The sequence below is a fragment of the Octopus sinensis genome, linkage group LG18 (assembly GCF_006345805.1).
Source record: "Octopus sinensis linkage group LG18, ASM634580v1, whole genome shotgun sequence".
Taxonomy (NCBI): Eukaryota; Metazoa; Mollusca; class Cephalopoda; order Octopoda; family Octopodidae; genus Octopus; species Octopus sinensis.
In genome coordinates, this window is record NC_043014.1 from 865,147 (window position 1) to 885,521 (window position 20,375).

Below are 20,375 nucleotides of genomic sequence, written 5' to 3' on the forward strand. Positions count from 1 at the left end.
CAGGTATAAATGCAAAATTCTTGATATCAGGAACCACTTGTGCCAAACTGTTGTCTAAGACTGTCTTCAAAAAACATTGAATAAGGAATTTCTTTCTGTTCTTTAAAAACTCTTTTAAAAAGAAAAAGTTTGTTTTTTTTTCAGATGAAAAGAAAAAGGGGAAAAACTATACAAGAGCAGGCAGCTGCTTCACTACAGTTTCCAGGGAATGGTGTGTGTGTGTGCGAGAGTTAAAACATAAAATCTCATTCAGAAAACGAACAAGATTTGATTTGTTTCCTTCTTTTATTTGGATTATTTTTACTTGTTTTTTTAATTATTGTAAACTAAACACTGATTAAGCAATGATGTAGAAAGACATTACACACACACACTCAATTGTATACATATATACACCTATGTAATTTATCATATACACCTGAGGATGCAGTGGGGCCTAAAGGCACATGATCCCTTACTATTCCTTCTCTTTCTCCATCCCTGACCCTATTCCCATCGGAAAGGTCACACAAATTATGTCACACCCCTTCTGATTAGAATTATGACTGTCGCCGAGAGAAACCAGTAATAATTAGTTGAGAAAGCCAAGTCTACAAGACTAATACTAAATGCCTATCGTAGTTTGCAGGAACCTTAGCTTCAAGACTGGATCCCTAAATGTCCCCCTTCAAATAATCTCAGAATAATTCATCACCATTTGCAATGATTCCCTGAAGATATTTTCCATTCGAACTTTGGTAACCTGTGATGAAAGAACTTTTCTCTGAGTCATCAATCTCTGCCAAACATGATGAAACAACCGACGCCAATATGTCCCAGCCAAAATCAAAACATTCCTCATCAACTCGTTGAGTTTTAAAGGTACATTGTCACCTGAATAATTGCAGGTTATTATTCAAGGCAGCGTTTGTGTCCTGGAGGCCATCACTTGCCATTTCGCAAGACAGTCCTACATAGCTCTTGTACAGAAGATTCTTTGGTAACTCAGCAAGGACCTCTTTGGGTTGATTTAGGACCAGTTGAAGTGTGACCGGCAACAAGACAGGTGGATACTTCGCTTCTTCACAATTCCACTGCAATTTTATGGCAATATAATAAATATATTTGTATGTGTGTGTGTGTGTGTATATATAAATATAAATATAAGCATACATTATGCACACATACACAATATGCATACATATGTGTAATTATATATACATACACACATGCCTATCTATATCTGTCTATATATATATAGATATATATATGCATAGTTTATGTTGTGGTATAAAAACATAAAAGTATTTAATACAGTGTTGGAAGTGTGTAGACTCAAATATATGTTAATATATGTCTGTATAATATATGTTAATTTTATGCATGAGATAAACAGGGATTACATTCGCAGCCAATCCATATATGGCTGAATGAACGACCGGATGAAACCGGTCGGAGAGAATGTTATTACTGCTTAGTTTCATCCACAAATGAACATCACACACACACACACACACACCACACACACACAGGTATAAATGCAAAATTCTTGATATCAGGAACCACTTGTGCCAAACTGTTGTCTAAGACTGTCTTCAAAAAACATTGAATAAGGAATTTCTTTCTGTTCTTTAAAAACTCTTTTAAAAAGAAAAAGTTTGTTTTTTTTTCAGATGAAAAGAAAAAGGGAAAAACTATACAAGAGCAGGCAGCTGCTTCACTACAGTTTCCAGGGAATGGTGTGTGTGTGTGCGAGAGTTAAAACATAAAATCTCATTCAGAAAACGAACAAGATTTGATTTGTTTCCTTCTTTTATTTGGATTATTTTTACTTGTTTTTTTAATTATTGTAAACTAAACACTGATTAAGCAATGATGTAGAAAGACATTACACACACACACTCAATTGTATACATATATACACCTATGTAATTTATCATATACACCTGAGGATGCAGTGGGGCCTAAAGGCACATGATCCCTTACTATTCCTTCTCTTTCTCCATCCCTGACCCTATTCCCATCGGAAAGGTCACACAAATTATGTCACACCCCTTCTGATTAGAATTATGACTGTCGCCGAGAGAAACCAGTAATAATTAGTTGAGAAAGCCAAGTCTACAAGACTAATACTAAATGCCTATCGTAGTTTGCAGGAACCTTAGCTTCAAGACTGGATCCCTAAATGTCCCCCTTCAAATAATCTCAGAATAATTCATCACCATTTGCAATGATTCCCTGAAGATATTTTCCATTCGAACTTTGGTAACCTGTGATGAAAGAACTTTTCTCTGAGTCATCAATCTCTGCCAAACATGATGAAACAACCGACGCCAATATGTCCCAGCCAAAATCAAAACATTCCTCATCAACTCGTTGAGTTTTAAAGGTACATTGTCACCTGAATAATTGCAGGTTATTATTCAAGGCAGCGTTTGTGTCCTGGAGGCCATCACTTGCCATTTCGCAAGACAGTCCTACATAGCTCTTGTACAGAAGATTCTTTGGTAACTCAGCAAGGACCTCTTTGGGTTGATTTAGGACCAGTTGAAGTGTGACCGGCAACAAGACAGGTGGATACTTCGCTTCTTCACAATTCCACTGCAATTTTATGGCAATATAATAAATATATTTGTATGTGTGTGTGTGTGTGTATATATAAATATAAATATAAGCATACATTATGCACACATACACAATATGCATACATATGTGTAATTATATATACATACACACATGCCTATCTATATCTGTCTATATATATAGATATATATATGCATAGTTTATGTTGTGGTATAAAAACATAAAAGTATTTAATACAGTGTTGGAAGTGTGTAGACTCAAATATATGTTAATATATGTCTGTATAATATATGTTAATTTTATGCATGAGATAAACAGGGATTACATTCGCAGCCAATCCATATATGGCTGAATGAACGACCGGATGAAACCGGTCGGAGAGAATGTTATTACTGCTTAGTTTCATCCACAAATGAACATCACACACACACACACACACACACACACACACACACACAGGCATCTCCCACATCATGGAAGAGCTCTGCCCAAGAATCTTTCCTAGAACACAGTTTCCATAATATAAAACATATTTTCTCACCAATTCTCTGCTTGTTAACTTCCATTTAACAGGAAGATGTTGGAGAATTGGTCTTACATAATGGAACTCCATGTTATGAAAACGTATGTATGCATGTGTGTATGTGTGTGTGTGTTTGTATATATACATACATATATATGTGTGTGTATCAAAATAAATGTATGTACGTATTTCTCGACATGTTTGGAAGGCAGACCAACCCATCAGTAATGAAATAGCTTCAAGACAAATGACAAACATTGAATGGTTGTTTTTTGAGCGAAAGAATGAGTGAAGGAGACAAAGAAGAGAGAGAGAGAGAGTGAAGGGGAGAGATGGAGAGAGTGAGAGGAGGAGGAGGCAGAGAGAGGCCATGTAGATAGAGAGAGGAATGTCGTTAGAGTTACAATATTTAATTAGGGTGAAAGTAATTAATTAGACATAATAGAGACAAGACAGAGATGACATGTAAAGACATTTTGTTAATCTATCAGTGTGTTGAAACAAAGATGGGAAGTGGTGACAATCATGCCCTTACTAAGGCAGCAATGCAACCAGTTACAAAGTCCAAAGTTAATTTGAAAGTGAATTTTGTTTGCCAAGAATTTACCACCACTGACTCACCGAACCCTGTTGCCATAACAACACCACCACCAACATACCCCTGGGGCCACATTGTAGCCCCATACAGTCACCCAGTGTGTGGGGGAGTCACTTTGACTAAAGTGTGGCGGAATTGGGATTCCTGGCATACAGGTTACCTCTATATACAGCAAAATGGTGACTATTTCTCTCTCTCTCTCTCTCATACAAACATCATCATCATCATCATCATTTAAAATCCGTTTTCAATGCTGGCATGGGTTGGCAGGATCTGACAAGCCACAGAATGCTGCACCAAGCTCCAATGTCCTCCTTAGAATGGTTTCTATGACTGGATGCCTTCTCCAACACCAAGCACAAACACATCAGTGGTGACTTCTAAGTGTCAGGGAGGGAGTCTCTACATGGTCGTTTGACTTGCTACAAATGGCAGCTAAATATATCTCAAATCACACCCTTTTGTCTTAAAAGGGAGATGGACATCTTGGGGTGATATAATCTGGAGGAAAGAAGACAGGACAACTTTGATCTCTAAGCAGGTACCACTAGTATGGTGTCATCCACCGAATGTTCACAATTACCACCACCAACAACAACAGCTCCATGTACTGAACGGCTGACAGCAACAACAGTAGCAATAAAGAGGAATTCCATTATTATTATTATTATTGTCATCATTGATCCAGTAAAGAAGGAAAAGGGTTTACAAACTGGCTTCTACAACTACACCAATAAAGGGGATTAAGGGATTCAATAAAAGAGAGAAAAGGATAGGGTCTCTTTTAGTCTGATACAATGGAGCAGTTTGGTGCAGGGTAGTGCTGTAGTCAAGGTGGTAGCGCAGAGCCAAGTGGGTGAAACTCAAACCAAGTTTACATTGATAAATGGTGTTCATGTAATTATTAACAATGTCGGCACAGTTAACGAGTTGTTTTTCTAAAATCGTTACATAAATGGTTGGTCATCTGCTGCAGTGGACTATAAACCATAGCGTATGGTGGTACCTACTTACAGCTACAAAGACTGTGCTAGAAACAGATAAGTGTGACAAACATAATGATGAGAGTGATTTGAACCCCCAACTCCTTGCTTGTCCAGTGTGGCACATCCAGAGTTCTGAAATAGTTATTGACAACAGAGTACAGAGAGGCGAAAAGGATGTCTGCATTGTACTCTATGGAGTACACTCACCTCAGTTATTATTATTATTATTATTGGTTGAGGAAGGTGAAGAGAGCCAAAACATAGTAGTTGTATTTTGTATTCCTGGCAATCCCAAAATAAATACCAGTAATACACCAGGCATTCACTAACAAAACTGGTTTAGTTGTGACGACTATTCTAGAGCACTGCCATAGTATAATTATTATTATTATTATTATTATGAAGCAGGGGTGAGTTCAGGGAAGATGATCAAAGGATAGAACCATTTTTTCCACAATTTAATGTGTTGTTGTTATGGTTGCTGGGGTAACAACTTACCCCACCCTACTCTACCACCCCAAAAAACACAAACCCTCCCCCACCCCTGTACTCAGTGATAATGAAATAATGAGTGAAAAAAGGTGCAATGATGTTGGTTTTGTGGTGCTGGTGGTGATGCTGATGGCATGCAATGGTGAAGGTGGCGGTGATGATGATGATGATGATGATGGGGGTGGTGGTGGTGGTGAGGGTGCAGTGGACTAAATTTCAGTTGGGGTCAAAATCACATTCCTCGTCTGCCTCCTCCTCCTCTTGCTACCCCTCTTTCTGCCCCTTGCCCCCTTCTCTCATACTCTCTTCCTCTTTGAAAGGATGAAAGTGTAAGAAGTCACTTAACACACCAACACAGGGAGAGTTTGGGGGGTCGGGAAAGCTGTAGTCAGTCCAGTTGAGAGGGTCATGGGGGGAATGAGGTGCGATGGTATGGGGGGAGGAGGGTGTCGCTTGGTGTTTAGTAGTAGTGGTGGTAACAGTGTTTAATAGTAGTAGTAGTAGTAGTTGTAGTGGTTGTGGTAAAGAAGAGGTCACTTAAAAAATGATTTATACATCAGCGTTGATCTGCATAAAGATTTGTCTTGTTCCATCAAAAATAGCAAATCTCTCAGGTTGACACGTTTGATACGTGGCCGGGACACAACCTGCGGAAGGAAAGAGAAGACATTAAAATGTTGGCCCCAACGTGACTGGATTTACGGGAAATTTGGTGCAAAACAAAAATAACAAAAAAATTCATAAACAAGAAGAAAATACAACAAATAAACAATAACAAAAAGTAACAAAATAAATAAAACTTTGTTAATCATGAAAGGATTTGACACCTGACTTCATATATGACCAAGCTCTTGTGGTGCAGAAAACCCTAATCTAGAAAGCAGCCCCTAAAGCCTGAAGGTTTTCAGTGTTGTCTCGTCTGAGTGGGTAATGGTAGAGAGTAAAAGACACTGTTTAGTCTAACAAAGTGATACGGACCATCTCGTCATCTTAAAAGGAGGAAGGGTGACCAAGGACTTGCACAGAGCGACTTTGTTTAAAGTGAAGAAGAACTGCACACCCTCAACCTCATTTTCTTGTCTCTGACCATCTTCAGTCCATTGACAAGACCAGGTCAAGACAACTGGGGATGACCAAGGCATATCAGACCTGCTTCATCTTGCTCTCTCTACTCCACAACATTCTAATAAACCCATAACTGAGACCTGACCAGTGCTACTATTCTGGGTCAGAGCAGACCTGAGAATAAATAGGGGCTAAGAGCTGGTTCCACACTCTTCAAACCTCTGCAACTCCAAAACCAGGGCCCCACAACTTGATGTTGTTTGAAGTCATACCATAGATCAATTGCAAGTAATACCACATATATGAATGCCTCCCACTCTGCTTGGTTCTGTCTAATTGTCTCTGCAAATACACCTGCCTCACCTTTACCAGAATTTTGAAAGATTCCCAGGTCTTAATTTTTTGTTTCCTGCTTCTCTAATTAAACACAGCAAGTAGAAAGTTATATTTCATGTGTTTATACATAAATACATACATACATCATCATCATCATCATCATAGTTTAACGTCCGCTTTCCATGCTAGCATGGGTTGGACGGTTCAACTGGGGTCTGGGAAGCCAGAAGGCTGCACCAGGCCAGTCAGATCTGGCAGTGTTTCAACAGCTGGATGCCCTTCCTAACGCCAACCACTCCGAGAGTGTAGTGGGTGCTTTTTATGTGCCACCGACATAGGTGCCAGACGAGGCTGGCGAACGGCCATGCTCGGATGGTGCTTTTTATGTGCCACTGGCACGGAGGCCAGGCGAGGCTGGCAACGGCCACGATCAGATGGTGTTTGTTACGTGCCACCAGCACGGAGGCCAGACGATGCGGTGCTGGCTACGGCTATGTTCTGATGGTTCTCTTATGTGCCACCAGCACTGGTACCACAACTACAAATTCCATTGATGTTGATCGATTTCGATTTTGATTTGATTCTTTGATTCTCACTTGCCTCAACAGGTCTTCACAAGTATACATACACACATACATATATATATATATATATGATATTAGCTAAAGGTAACTGTCCAGTATCCAGGAAACTAGTCGAAGACTCCAAGTGAACAAAACCTAACCAACCCATGTCAGCAGGATAAATATGAGAAAACTGACGAGAGATTCTGTTCCTATAGGTGAAGCAGTTAGTTAATGAAGCGGGGGTTTTTGAATACATAATAATTAGAGTAAGCGATGGGGGGCATGCGAGGGTTTCTTATAACCCCTGCTGGCAACAAAAGGATTCTTTCATTGAGTCAAAGACAGATTGCATGATTTTTGGGTAGAATCTGTGATGTGAACACTCCACCTGTTTCCCCTGCCAAAGAAAAGAAACTAAACAAAAATCTATCCCAAAATATTTCATCTGATGATCTACCGATTCTACCCGTCCATTAACCTTATAGATGTATCACATTTACGTTCTAAACACGGGTTTAAATGTTTGTATGCCATGACCATCACCTGTGAGGGAGTATGTTTGCCCTGGTAGGTTGCCAATAATGGTTTCAGGTGCTGCTATGGAACATTCTGACAGCTGGAAGCTGATACTTATTCCGAGCTGAGTAGATGAGACCAATGTAAAATGAAAATATGCTGCCTGGTCCAGGAGTTGAACCGGAGATCTCATCATCATCATCCTTAACTCTCAGGTCACAGTTATTATAGCATGCACACACACACACACACACATTGTTGGATCCAAGAATATTCTTCCTTCTGCTGCAACAATATCCTTGTCAGGTGGATGTGGTAACGATAATTAGTAATATAACAAGAGAGAGGGGGGTAAAGACAAAGAAAAAGAGAGAAGTAGAAAGAGAGAGAGAGATAAGTAGGGATGGAAAGATGTAGAGAGAGAGAGAGAGAGAGAGAGAGAGTGGTTGAGTGGTGGAGAATGAAGGTGAAGAGTTGGAACTCCGCCATCTGTTGTAGTTGGAAGAAAACATGAAAAAAAAATTGGTTTTAAATGAAGACTCACAGGTCGAACTGAAGATGAACTTACTCCACCATTTGTGAGAGATGTTGATGAGCCAGTCTGCAATAGGAAATAAAAAATATATTAGAGAGAAGAACAGTGTTGTTGTGATGATGGTGGTAACAATGTAGGGAGTGAGTGAGTGTGTGTAGATAAGACTGCAGAGTATATTATGAAATTAGTTATTTACAATGTCTCTCACAAAACACAAGAAAATAATGATGACAGCTGGTTGAAATTAGACCATATGAGGTAAGTGAACTGTCGGGAGATGGGGGGGGGGTATAACAGAATATAGTGTTTAGTATACACCAATGTGAATATAGATAAAGGCAGTTAAAGGGTGAGAAAGTTTGGAGGGGCAGCTACTCCTGTGAACCCCTTGTACCTCTACAGGCCTTCTATCACACAAATGTGTGTGTGTAGCTGTAATTGTGGATCTGGTGGGAGAGAATAAGGAAGGAAAGACAACACTTTTCTCTCCAGATGATTTACGTTTGTTTTGGGGTGGAGAATACCCAACCCCTCTACACACAACAGATTGTTTTTATTGCTTAGGAAGGAAAGGGCTGTAAGGATTTCCCTTTATTTCATGGCCTCCACAATTTTTTCACATGGGACACCTGACTTGTATGTATGCAAGAGTGACCAGCACCAAAGGCCCCTGAGGATTAAGTGGAATGGAATAAATATTTGGCTCAAGGACAGAAATTCAAGAACAAATAGCGCAAAACGTCTCAGGGTAACTCTTTAAGAAACCTACCAATTCACTGCCTCAGGCTGGTCCCTTATTTTATGGACCCCAGAAAAATGAAATCTAACGTCCACTTCAATGGGATATGAACCCACAACAGGGATATTCAACTTAGAACATGGAAGAAGTGCAGTTAAGCATTTGGCTCAGCATAATAATGCTTCTACCTTCCATCACTGTAATAATGACCACCACAAATGGTAAATCCTTTAATAGGTCGTCAACTCAGCAATATGTCAGTGGGTTGCAAACCCCTCCCAAAAATCAGCGAGCTACATCAGAAAGTACCTGATTCGAGTCTCCTGCTTCTGTTTTCCGCTTCTTTCTGGGACCAATGGCTGCTAAGGCTGTAATGTTGGCCTCTCGTTGCCTCATCTCTTCCATCTCTGCCAGTTGTAACTGAGAAAACACAACAAGAAATACAATAAACAGAAATAAACTGCAGATATTTTGCAGGAAGCAACAAATTCAAACGGCCATTCTTAATGCCAAAACCATTTCATTTGGACAGACACACACACCAACTTACCTCCTTAGCTTTCTGCTTTAGTTTCAACTGTTCTGGATCTTCATGTTTTGACCGACTCTGTAAACAGAAAACATATAAATATATATAGAATAAAATACAATATATACTCTTTCTCTTCTACTTGTTTCAGTCATTTGACTGCGGCCATGCTGGAGCACCGCCTTTAGTCGAGCAAATCGACCCTGGGACTTATTCTTTGTAAGCCCAATACTTATTCTATCGGTCTCTTTTTGCCGAACTGCTAAGTGATGGGGACGCAAACACACTAGCATCGGTTGTCAAGCGATGGTGGGGGGACAAACACACACATACATATATATATAAATATATACGACAGGCTTTTTTCAGTTTCCGTCTACCAAATCCACTCACAAGGCATTGGTCGGCCCGGGGCTATAGCAGAAGACACTTGCCCAAGATGCCACGCAGTGGGACTGAACCCGGAACCATGTGGTTGGTAAGCAAGCTACTTACCACACAGCCACTCCTGCGTAAATATACGTATATAAACGTATTTTCATCCTCCTCATCAGTTAATGTCCCCTTTTTCATGCTTGCATGGGTCAGACAGTTTATTTGAGGCAGATTTGTCATAGCTGGATGTCCTTCCTGTCATCAACCCTCACTTGTTTCCAAGTAAGGTAATATTTCCTCCATGGCCAGAAGTGTTTTTGAAGGATATTGGAGACGTGTGGTGCTTCTTGTATGACAGTGACGTTCATTAACGACTGTCGCACAATGTCAGAGCAAAAAGACATAAACATACATTTCACACACACACAATGTTTGTGTATGTGTGTGTGTATATATGTATATATATATATATAAAACAGGGTTTCTTTCAGTTTCTCTCAGCTAACTCCACTGACAAGGCTTTGGTTGGTCCAGGGCTGGAGTAGAAGACACTTGCTCAAGGTGCCATGCAATGAGATTGAACCTGAAACCATGTGGATGGAAAGCAAACTTCTTAATCACACAGCTACACTGGTACCTGTATGAACACACACACACACACACACACACGAAATCCCATTACAATCCATCTCAATAGAATCTATTTTTCAGTCTAATGAATTTCCTTCCCGTTTCATCCCCTAATGTTATTGAAACAAAATCAAACCCTTTTCAGCCAAAATTTGTTGCCTTAATGAAAATTAAAATCTATCTTTGAGACAACAGTCCTTTCATTCGAGACAGAAACTCTACGAGACTGGGACATGGCCAGTGAAACAGTTACAAGTCCAGTCAGGTAACAGCTGTGTTAGACAAACACACTAAATATACAAAAATATCTGTGTTTCATTTGATGGCTTGAAATAAAAATTTTCAAACTCATAAAACCATATCAAGTTAGTCTGAATTGCTGTGTTCAAAGCAAGTGTCCTGAAAATATACAAATCTTAGCTGTTATACCAGCAAGAAATTAGAACTTGTTTAATCAAATATTTGTAAAAACCAACAGCAATCCAACTGTGACCATCGCTTATTTTCAAATTGAAACAGACACAATATGAACTGAATGGGTGAATTGCAGGTGTTGGTACAGTAAGGCACCAACACCAGGATTTGACCCTCAAAAGAGAAAAACTTATCATCTTTAGTTTGGTCTTTATGCCAATCAGCCCTTATGATCAAGAATATTGGGTAATGACTGAAAGAGTGAATACAGGGACCTGAAACAAGTTTGTCTGAAGGATCTCTAGAATAATGTTACTCAAGAGGGTGGTGCATGGTTTGGGGATGAAGGAGTCTCCGCAGGTCAAGTCAGAACTTCTCCAAATTGAGAGGTTACAGCTCCGGTGCTATGGACAGGAGATTAGAATGTTGCAGCAAAGACAGATTCTTCAAACCAAGCCAAGGAGACTGAGGGGCCAAGCAAGAAGGAGATGGTGGGATACTGATCCATAGTCTTAATTGGTCAGGGTTTGGAATGCAGTTGGGAAGTGCAATGATGGGTGCCTAGGGAGGGTACCTGGGGACTCTACTCTCAGGACCCGCCTTGGAATAGTGGGTAGAAAAGATGAATGGATAAACCCAGAGCTTAAATGGTATTTATTTTATCAACCACAAAGTCAATCAGGCTGGAAATTGAACTCAAAACATCAAGTTCAATGAATTAATAATCATCATTTAATGTCTGTTTTCAACGCTGGCATGGGTTGGATGATTTGACTGCAGCTGGTAAGGTCAGGGACCTGCACCAGGTTCCATTGTCTGTTTTGGCATGGCCCTTTCTAACGCCAACCACTCCACAGAGTGCGTCTAATGTGGCATCAATAATAACAAGTGAGGCTAGGAAAGGAAGACCAAGTGCAGAAACAGCCCCTCCAGTTGCTCCCCTGATTTGTTTGAGTCTAAGGTTTGAATAAGAGAAAACAGGATGGTTATTGAGAGCAAAGCTACAGCTGGAGAACCTGGTTTTCCTCCAAACAATTTAACCCCGCAACACTTGTATTTGATATTTCACAAGTTCAAACCTTACTACAGATACAGTTTGGTCTCCACATACCAAACACCACTCAGTTTGCCTCAGTTTTTTTTTTTTTACTGATTTTAGGCTCCCCTCCCAAGAACAGGTCAACAGTAGGAACGTCATCCAGTTGGCCCCGAGGGGTGGAGATTTCATAGGTAGGGAGAAGGAAAAACAAACCTTAGCAACCCTTAGTAACATTTCTCGCTCCTGTTCTTCATGTCTCTTCTTTTCAAGTCGCTCAAGTTCTTCAAAATGTTTCAATATTGATCTGACATCATTTTTCACCTCATACCTGCTGTCCATCTTGGAGAGAAAAAAAACAACAAAAATTAAAGAAATGAAAAACAATAAATACAGAGATCTGAAAATAGAGAAAAGCAGAATGTAAACAAACCCATCCCTCAATCCACAAGAAGAGATTGTGTTTTTAGAAAGACTAAAGATTAAGGATCAGCTACTTACTTTGTATATTTCTGTTCTGTGTTCAGCAATCGTAGATAATTTTTCAATGAAATCTCGCAATCGTTCTTGGGTTGCATGTGATACAATGTTAGCAACATCGGAAGGTACCTCTTCAACACCGTATTTCTTGGCTGTGTTTAAAATATACAACAGAAGACACAGTTAACAGCTTACAATAACAACAAATAAAAACATTAATTAACAGCCATAATAATGCTTGTTGGTGCCAATAGAGCAATGCTTTATCAGTAGCAACCATATTCCAAATGAAAGACAAATTGCTCCTCTATCAAACTTGCCCCAGGCCAAGTCCTCGCAATTAAGTCCTGGAAATTTCAAATCCAAAGTCAATTCCAGCTGATGCCTTTCTGTCACATCAACTCATATTGCAGCTCTGAACCCCTAGTGGGGCAACAACAGCACCAACAACAACAACACAGGGTGTTATTCAATAATGTTGTTGCTGCTTGTTTGTTTGTTGAGCGAAGTGGTCTTTGTCTCAGTGGGAGAAGTCCGAAACGTGGTCCTTTGCTATTCGTAAGACCTGCATAAGAGAAAGCAGGTCAACCCCCGACACCGAGAGCATCGATGGATGGATGAATGTGCATCCAGGCTCAGCGGTTGCATAGGAAGTCGGGGACAAGAAACAGGAAGAAAGAGTGAGAGAAAGTTGGGGTGAAAGAGTACAACAGGGGTCGCCACCAGCCCCTGCTGGAACCTCGTGGAGCTTTAGGTGTTGTTGCTGCTGTTGTTATTGTTACTAAGTGGTCTAACTCATTCCATTCACAGAGTTTGAGTGATTTTACAGTTTGGCTCTTTTATTAGTCAGAATATCACAGTGGCCAACATTAGATCCTATCTGCACACACACACACACACACAATTGTTCCATTTGGTAAAAATCCAAAAATCTGTAAAGATTGCACATACAGGCACAAATGTGTATGTATGCACATATAAACAAGAGTGAACCCAACCATCTACTCATGAACACACACACACACACAGACAGACATAGTTACGATCAGAGTTAAACTCAAGTGTTGAGTAAATACTTACCAATTGAGCTGATTCTACTTAAGAGTGGGCTGTGATAAAGAAAACATTCGTCTTTACAAGACCGAATCTGGGTCCCAATGAAGTCAGCATTGGTAGCCATGATATTGCGAGTTTCCTCTGACAGGTTGACCCCACCCATCGTTGCTACATCATTGATGTCATCGTCATCTCTGAAATGATTAAAATACACAAGAGTTAATTAGCTTCACACGACAACCACTGGCTCCACAGTTATGTTGTTTCTCATCTGAGAAAAGATGTCTCAGGGTGAATGAAACGAAGCGGGATCCACAGAACAAGGAAACAAAATGTACGAGATAAGGCAAACTTACTTCAGAGACTCGTATTTCCGTTTTTCCTTGTGCGGGGCCAACGTCTCTTTCTTGATCTGCATGTGGGATTGAAGATTAGTGGTAGATGTAGGCAATGTGTTGAGAAGGTTGGTCCTCCCAACAGTGGTCATTGTACCAAGGTTAGATTTGGTGACAGTGATGCCAGGGTGACCGACGGTTGTCGTTGTCATCTTAGCTTGACCACCACGTACCTGGACATGGCCAATTTGACCACCTGGGCATACCTGTTTGATGATAGTCTGTAACAAACAAAACCAAAATCATTAAATGATAAGATTGATTCGATGAAATATTAATTACTAACACAGGCACAAAATTTAAGGGGAATGATGTAACTGATTAAATTGACCCCAGTATATTACTGATACTGTGTTCTAATGACCCGGCAAGAAGAACAGTAGAATTAGCCCTTTTGATACCAACCTGCCTGAGACCACTCTGGTTCTGTGATACAAACTTTCGGTTTTAAAAGGATTTAAATCAAAATCTTCCAACAAAATTCTGTGCAAGTTTATTTTCCCAGAAACCGGATAAATAACAACAAAGTTACTTTATAAAATTCTTCATTATTTTGAAAATTAATTGAAACAAAGGCGGTGAATCTCATTATGGTAACGAGAGGATTAACTTTGATGAGATGTGAAGTCAGAAAATAAAGGACATAAGAAGACAGCACAAGACATTTTGTTTAGTGCTCTACCGATTCTGTTCAATCCAGGGAGATGTTTGTTTTATGTCTGTAAATAATTAAAGAAATCACAGACAAAGTATGAGACATAGAAAGCAAGTCCTCGTTTTGGGGCTTCGAAGGACAAGCTTTAGTAACATTCAATGTTGAGATAAACTGTGTGCAAGGGTTTCAAATCCCAGTTGGCCCTATTTTGCTTGATAAACATCATGGGGAAAGAATGAACACCAGCCGATGCCATAACTGGTTTATCCTTAAAAGAAAGACACGAGAAGAAGATAGTTACCTGAGTGGGTTGATGAATGTGTCCACCTGACATAACGCCATGGACCTGAGGCTGGGTGGTCATGCGATTGGCTGTGGTCACATGAGTCATTCTGTTGTGGGTGTGGCTGTGTACGTTCTGTTTTGTGTGTGTCATAACAGTTGTATTAGGCACCGAACACATGGTCTGAACCCGGATCACTTCAGGAGGAGGGGGACGCACCCCATCAATGGACATTTTATTCATGTAGAGAGAATGCCTCAACAGAGGTAAACTTTTCTGCAAATATACAAAATATATAAATATATAGATATTGTGGGGGGTGGGGGAAAGAAAGAGAGGGACAAACATAGAGTTATATAGGCATGGAGATGGGAAGAAGGATGTGGGAAGGTGGACAAGGGGATGGACAAACAGAGACAATGGTGAGGTGGTAGGAGTGGACAGACCAGATATACATAGACGAGACACAAAGAAAAGGAACTGGGAGAGATTTGACCTGTTTTCCATCTCCACTGCTGCCACCATACACACTCACACACACAGATGTCTACGATGGACATTAAGCACCAAACATGACTGCCAAGAAGGCACAATTCTCCCCTGTACTTAATAAACAGGGGGTCTGAGTCAAGGATTAGATTGCTGGCAAGTTGTAAGACAAGAAAGGGTCCGCTAAAATTCAGGGGCTTCATGTAATTCATCAAATACAACACAAAAACACACACACACACACAATTGGAAAAAATGTTGTTTGAGAACAGTGAAACTTATACTGTTTCCATTAAAATGCATTTGTCATATTTTAAGTTTACATACATGTATGGGCATGTGTATGAGTGTGTGTGTGTGTGTATGAGTGTGTGTGTGTGTGTGTATGAGTGTGTGTACATACACATTCATTTTAGCATGTTTTTGCTAGCAAGACTTGGAATGTTTTTCTTGTCACCAAGTTAGGAACTTTTTATTTCTTCACAGAAAATTTGAACAAACAACAACAAGAGAGAGAGAGAAAGAGAGAGAGAGAGAGAGTGTGTGTGTGTGTGTGTGTGTGTGACAGGTTTACAGTTTGTCAGTTCAACAAAAAGAAATTTAATTGGAAATAAAGAATAATTAACATATCCAATATCTAATTAAAGATTATATGTCTTTATAAAGTGGTTAATTAATGCCAATGAAAGAATGTTTCTTTATAGGACAGCACAAGTGAAGGGATAAAGAACTTACTTTCAAGAAAGGGACCAAACAAGGTTGAGGTGAAGACTGCAGTTCAATTTGAAGTTTCTCTGTGAAACTTTCGGGGTCAACTTTTCCATCCTAGAATGGAAGATAAAAGAATAAACCCAGAGTTAAATCTATAAAATATACAATTAATATAAAACTATATAATTAACATAAAATATACATAATTAATGTAAAACCATTTAGAGAAGAATGGACTTGGTATGAGAATAGTTTGAACAGTGAAGCTTTGATGGGTTGCTCAAGAATTATTGAGCAGAATTATAAGTGGGAAGTGGGCCCTGACCATTGCACGAAGTGGTTCTGTTGTTGATGGACATATCACATGAAATGTGCTGCCATAGCACATACCTATTTGTAGTTTCTAACTGTACAATTTGTGCAAAATACTTTAAGTTTAAACTTCTACCACAATAAAACACAAGAGGAACTTGAAAAAAAATACTGTTTTTAAACATTATTTTAATTACAAATAATATTAATGACAAAAATAGTTATATTAATGACAAAAAAAGTTATTTCACTTGTGAGTTAATATGAACAGATACAGCTGGACTAAAATTATCAACCATCGTACAAACAATAACTCTGAGCACCTTTTCAAACTCCACCCATCTAACACCCGTGGACATATTTACAAAGTCAGAAAACAGCACAGCTCCCATGACTTTAGGAAACATTTTTTCACGCTGAGAGTTGCTGAAGCATGGAACAAACTGCCGGCATCAGTTGTTAGTTGTCAGAGCACTGCATCCTTCAAAACTTCCATGCTTTCTGAGATTCGTCAACACTACACCTGATTTTCTCCCCTCCATACACACGCAAGCATGTATCTGACTCATACACTGTTCACTTCCCAGACATTTGTACATTACTGCATATGCTTTATATGCACTTTTGACAAGTTGTGGTGCACCTGAGCACTGTATACAATAATTTCATTATTATTATTTTAAACACAGCCTTCAGAGTTAGACAACTTCATTAGCAACAATAAATATACACTGTAGTAAAGATTGTTTGCCAACATAACATGGCAGTCCTGGTTTAGGACGAATGTTGCTGTAATTTAGCCCCAAGAGACATCGTCTCCAGCTGGCCATACGACCCGATCTGTGTCCTTATATATTTGAACAGATCGTGTCATACAGCCAGCTGGAGGCGATGTCACCTGGGGCTAAATTACAGCAACATTCATGCCATGTTAAGTTGGCAAACAAACTTTACTCCAAAGAACTGTTGCTGAATATCCCACGTTGTGAGATTTGCAAATAGTTATTTTCTAACTATACCCTGTAGATTATTAATCCTTTATCATTCAGGTTATTCTGTCAAATGTTTTGAATTAATCATGGATTATCTCATAGCTTTGAGATTTCGATGACATGATTGTTTATTTTCTGAATTACATTGTAGAATAGGTGCGAGAGGCCAGATATGGTCATTTTCTCCATAAAAATGGTAGAGTATAAGGGGCCAGATAGGGTCAGTTTAAACGCTAAAGGGTTTAATCCAATAGGATAGAAAGGAAAAGAAATGGGTATTTTGTCACAAAACAAATATACTTTAAGTACCCTGGGTGTATATAACATTGACCTAAGACTCCGTTGGCTGTGGGGTCACTCCGAAAAGCTCTATCTGCGACGTTTTCATCTCAATCGAAGGAGAGGGGCTTTCTCCGTCCAGGTTGCGGATCCGTGGAATAAGCTGCCGGACGAGATAGTGAAGATGCCGATGACCGCTCGGTTCAAAGTCTCCCTTGACCACAAATGGCCTGAACTCTTTGCATGAACACCACCCTTTACATAACTCCATGTCCCCTACATGGCCTTGCTTTTTGCTTTTTGAGGCAAAAAATTAACTTAACTTAACTTAAGAATGGAAAGTAGGAGAGGTCTGTTCTTGAAAATTACCATCTTGGGGTGAGAAGGAAGTTTAATTTGACAGTATCAATATTTCATAACAGAAAGTGATTGCAGCCTGTTGTAAAACCATTTTCTCCAAGAAATTGTGTCCATATTTACGTTTACAAAACCAAAAGAACCTCATCCCTAACATCAATCTCAGGAAAGTGGATGCAAAAGAAATAAGTGACAATTGGTTGTTTCCCACATCTCGGAACAGGAAGTTGGTGTAGAATGGCAACCGAGACGAAAGTAGCAATAAATGCCCCAGTGACTCCAGCAAATCTTAGAATGACTGTAATGGGGTTTGAACCCACAACCTCTCAACAAATAAACTTTAACACTTTTATTTTTCTTGTTTCCACAGCCATCTGGGAACATGGGAGACATTTACAAAGTTTAGCACTTGCATCGTATTATTGGAGCATAGAGTGTCATTTAACCCTAGGTCAACCCAGATCCAGCAGATATCATCATCATCATCATCATTTAACATCCATTGAGCATCCTGCATTGTTTAAAGATATCTACAGCTGCATTATTTAATATGATCCTCCCATCTTTTACAGGCAGTTGGGTTTGATAAGAAGGAAATTTAGCTGCTGTTTCTAACAAGTCAAGTTACCACATAGAAGCTCCTTTGGATTATCAAAGAAACAGGTTTTACAGACGGGTGCCACCTCTACAGCTAATGAGCCAATCAAGGGAATAGAAGTGGAACCTATTGTCAGCCAGGTAGGTAGACTGCACTTTACAGACTCTGTGTAATTAGTCAGTGTGGTCATCAGTCAACATGATCATTAATCAGCATGATCCTTGCTGTTGTAAAAAGACTAAAGGTAAATAAAGAGGAAAATAGGTTCACTTACAATCAGTCCCTGGATGAGCTCACGCACGTTGAAGATTGTTTCAGGACGCTGATTAGAAGCTAATTTCAGCAGTGTTGCCATGAAATTCTTACATTTCCGAACGTTATCAATCATATTGCTGTTCTGATCTAAAAGTAAAACATTTTATACAAATCAAACACAAAGTCCATGAAACATTATACAAACACAGACATCTCAAAAAGTAAATAGACCCCCCCCCCACTCATTATACCTTTTTATCTGGGACTTCAAACTGTTAATGTTTTATCATTTTCCGTTTCAGGATTACAGAATTTTTCATTGTTTATGGCAACTAGCCATATTGTGAACACCAGAAGCAAACGAGTTGTCTGATTTTCAAAGAGGGTGTATTGTGGGTGAATCCGAGGGTGACTCAGCCAGTGTAAGACTGCAGAACATTTTGGGATTCCCCTTGATGCAGTCAACAGAGTGATTGTCCAATCCACCAACAAAAGAAAGGGATCAAAAGCATTTTGCTCAGGTCACCCTGGGACCCGCTGACAGGCGTGTTTGGGCTGCCAAATAGATTGGTGGAAATAATCCCTGCTGCAGGGCAGGTGAGGTTGCAGAGCAATTCCAAAATGAATTGGAGTACCTCTGTACGGCATCTCCATCAACTTGGCTATTATGGCTGGGTAGCTGGAATGGAACCTTGCCTTCAACCAGCAAAGATCCAAAGAAGAGATGACAAAGAAATCTTTCAAAAATCATGGAGTCAATTTACTTTTATATGTGTATGTATGAAGGGGTATGGTTGAGTGGTTAGGGTATTCGGCTCCAGATTGTAAGATCGTGAGTTCGATTCCTGGTGGTGTGCTGTGTCCTTGAGCAAGACACTTTATTTCCAATCCACTCAGCTGGCAAAAATGAGTTGTACAAGTAATTCAAAGGGTCAGCCTTATCACACACTGTGTCATGTTAAGGGTACATGTGTCTGTGGAGTACTCGGCCACATGCACATAAATTTGATAAGCAGGCTGTTCCATTGATTGGATCATCTGGAACCGATGGAGTGCCAGTTACACATGTATAGACGAGCATCTTCTTTCCTACCTTATTTGGATCAGATGCCATTCATTGAAGCAGGTTTTTCTAAGGCCGGATGCTCTTCCGGCTTCCAAGGAAAGTTACACACACACCCACACACTTCACCCCTTTTATATGCATGTACCCATGTACACACACCCACCCATGCCTCTATACATACCCAGTCCTATTTACCCACTTAGACAATAACGAGTACCTTTAGAGCTGCTATAAATGCATCCCCGCCCCTCCACTCCAATTACCCTTGCGTTGAGAAGCTGCAGGGGAAGATTTGAAAGATAAAAAGGGGCTGCTTCAGTGAAGAGAGAAGGGGTGAGGTGGACATAAACCAGACTGACCAGTACTAACAGTAAGTATGTACACTGTATGTACCACATGGTTGAGGTAGGAATGGACTTTGTAGGAAGCTGCTGACCGAGTGACAGAGGCTGCATTCTTCAAGTGGACCATTTGGACAAGTGTAATTGGTAACAAACTATTCTGTTGAGGGTGAAAGCTTAATTCTGTTGCCCGAGGGAATCAGG

General features: G+C 39.8%; 1 protein-coding gene across 1 annotated transcript in view; it reads right to left on the bottom strand.

Annotated features, from left to right (window-relative positions):
- Nucleotides 1-4,011: 4,011 nt before the first annotated feature.
- The window catches only part of LOC115221824 (transcription initiation factor TFIID subunit 4), a 39,112-nt gene continuing 22,748 nt past the window's right edge, over nucleotides 4,012-20,375 (bottom strand). Inside the window, exons 4-14 of the mRNA XM_029792056.2 lie at nucleotides 18,784-18,911; nucleotides 15,996-16,085; nucleotides 14,790-15,047; nucleotides 13,795-14,054; nucleotides 13,463-13,632; nucleotides 12,404-12,534; nucleotides 12,119-12,244; nucleotides 9,469-9,525; nucleotides 9,228-9,338; nucleotides 8,189-8,245; nucleotides 4,012-5,808 (exon numbers count right to left, since the gene is read on the bottom strand). Of these exons, the coding sequence (XP_029647916.1) occupies nucleotides 5,695-5,808; nucleotides 8,189-8,245; nucleotides 9,228-9,338; nucleotides 9,469-9,525; nucleotides 12,119-12,244; nucleotides 12,404-12,534; nucleotides 13,463-13,632; nucleotides 13,795-14,054; nucleotides 14,790-15,047; nucleotides 15,996-16,085; nucleotides 18,784-18,911 (1,502 nt within the window). The 3' untranslated portion in view covers nucleotides 4,012-5,694. The remainder of the gene's footprint in view (nucleotides 5,809-8,188; nucleotides 8,246-9,227; nucleotides 9,339-9,468; nucleotides 9,526-12,118; nucleotides 12,245-12,403; nucleotides 12,535-13,462; nucleotides 13,633-13,794; nucleotides 14,055-14,789; nucleotides 15,048-15,995; nucleotides 16,086-18,783; nucleotides 18,912-20,375) is intronic.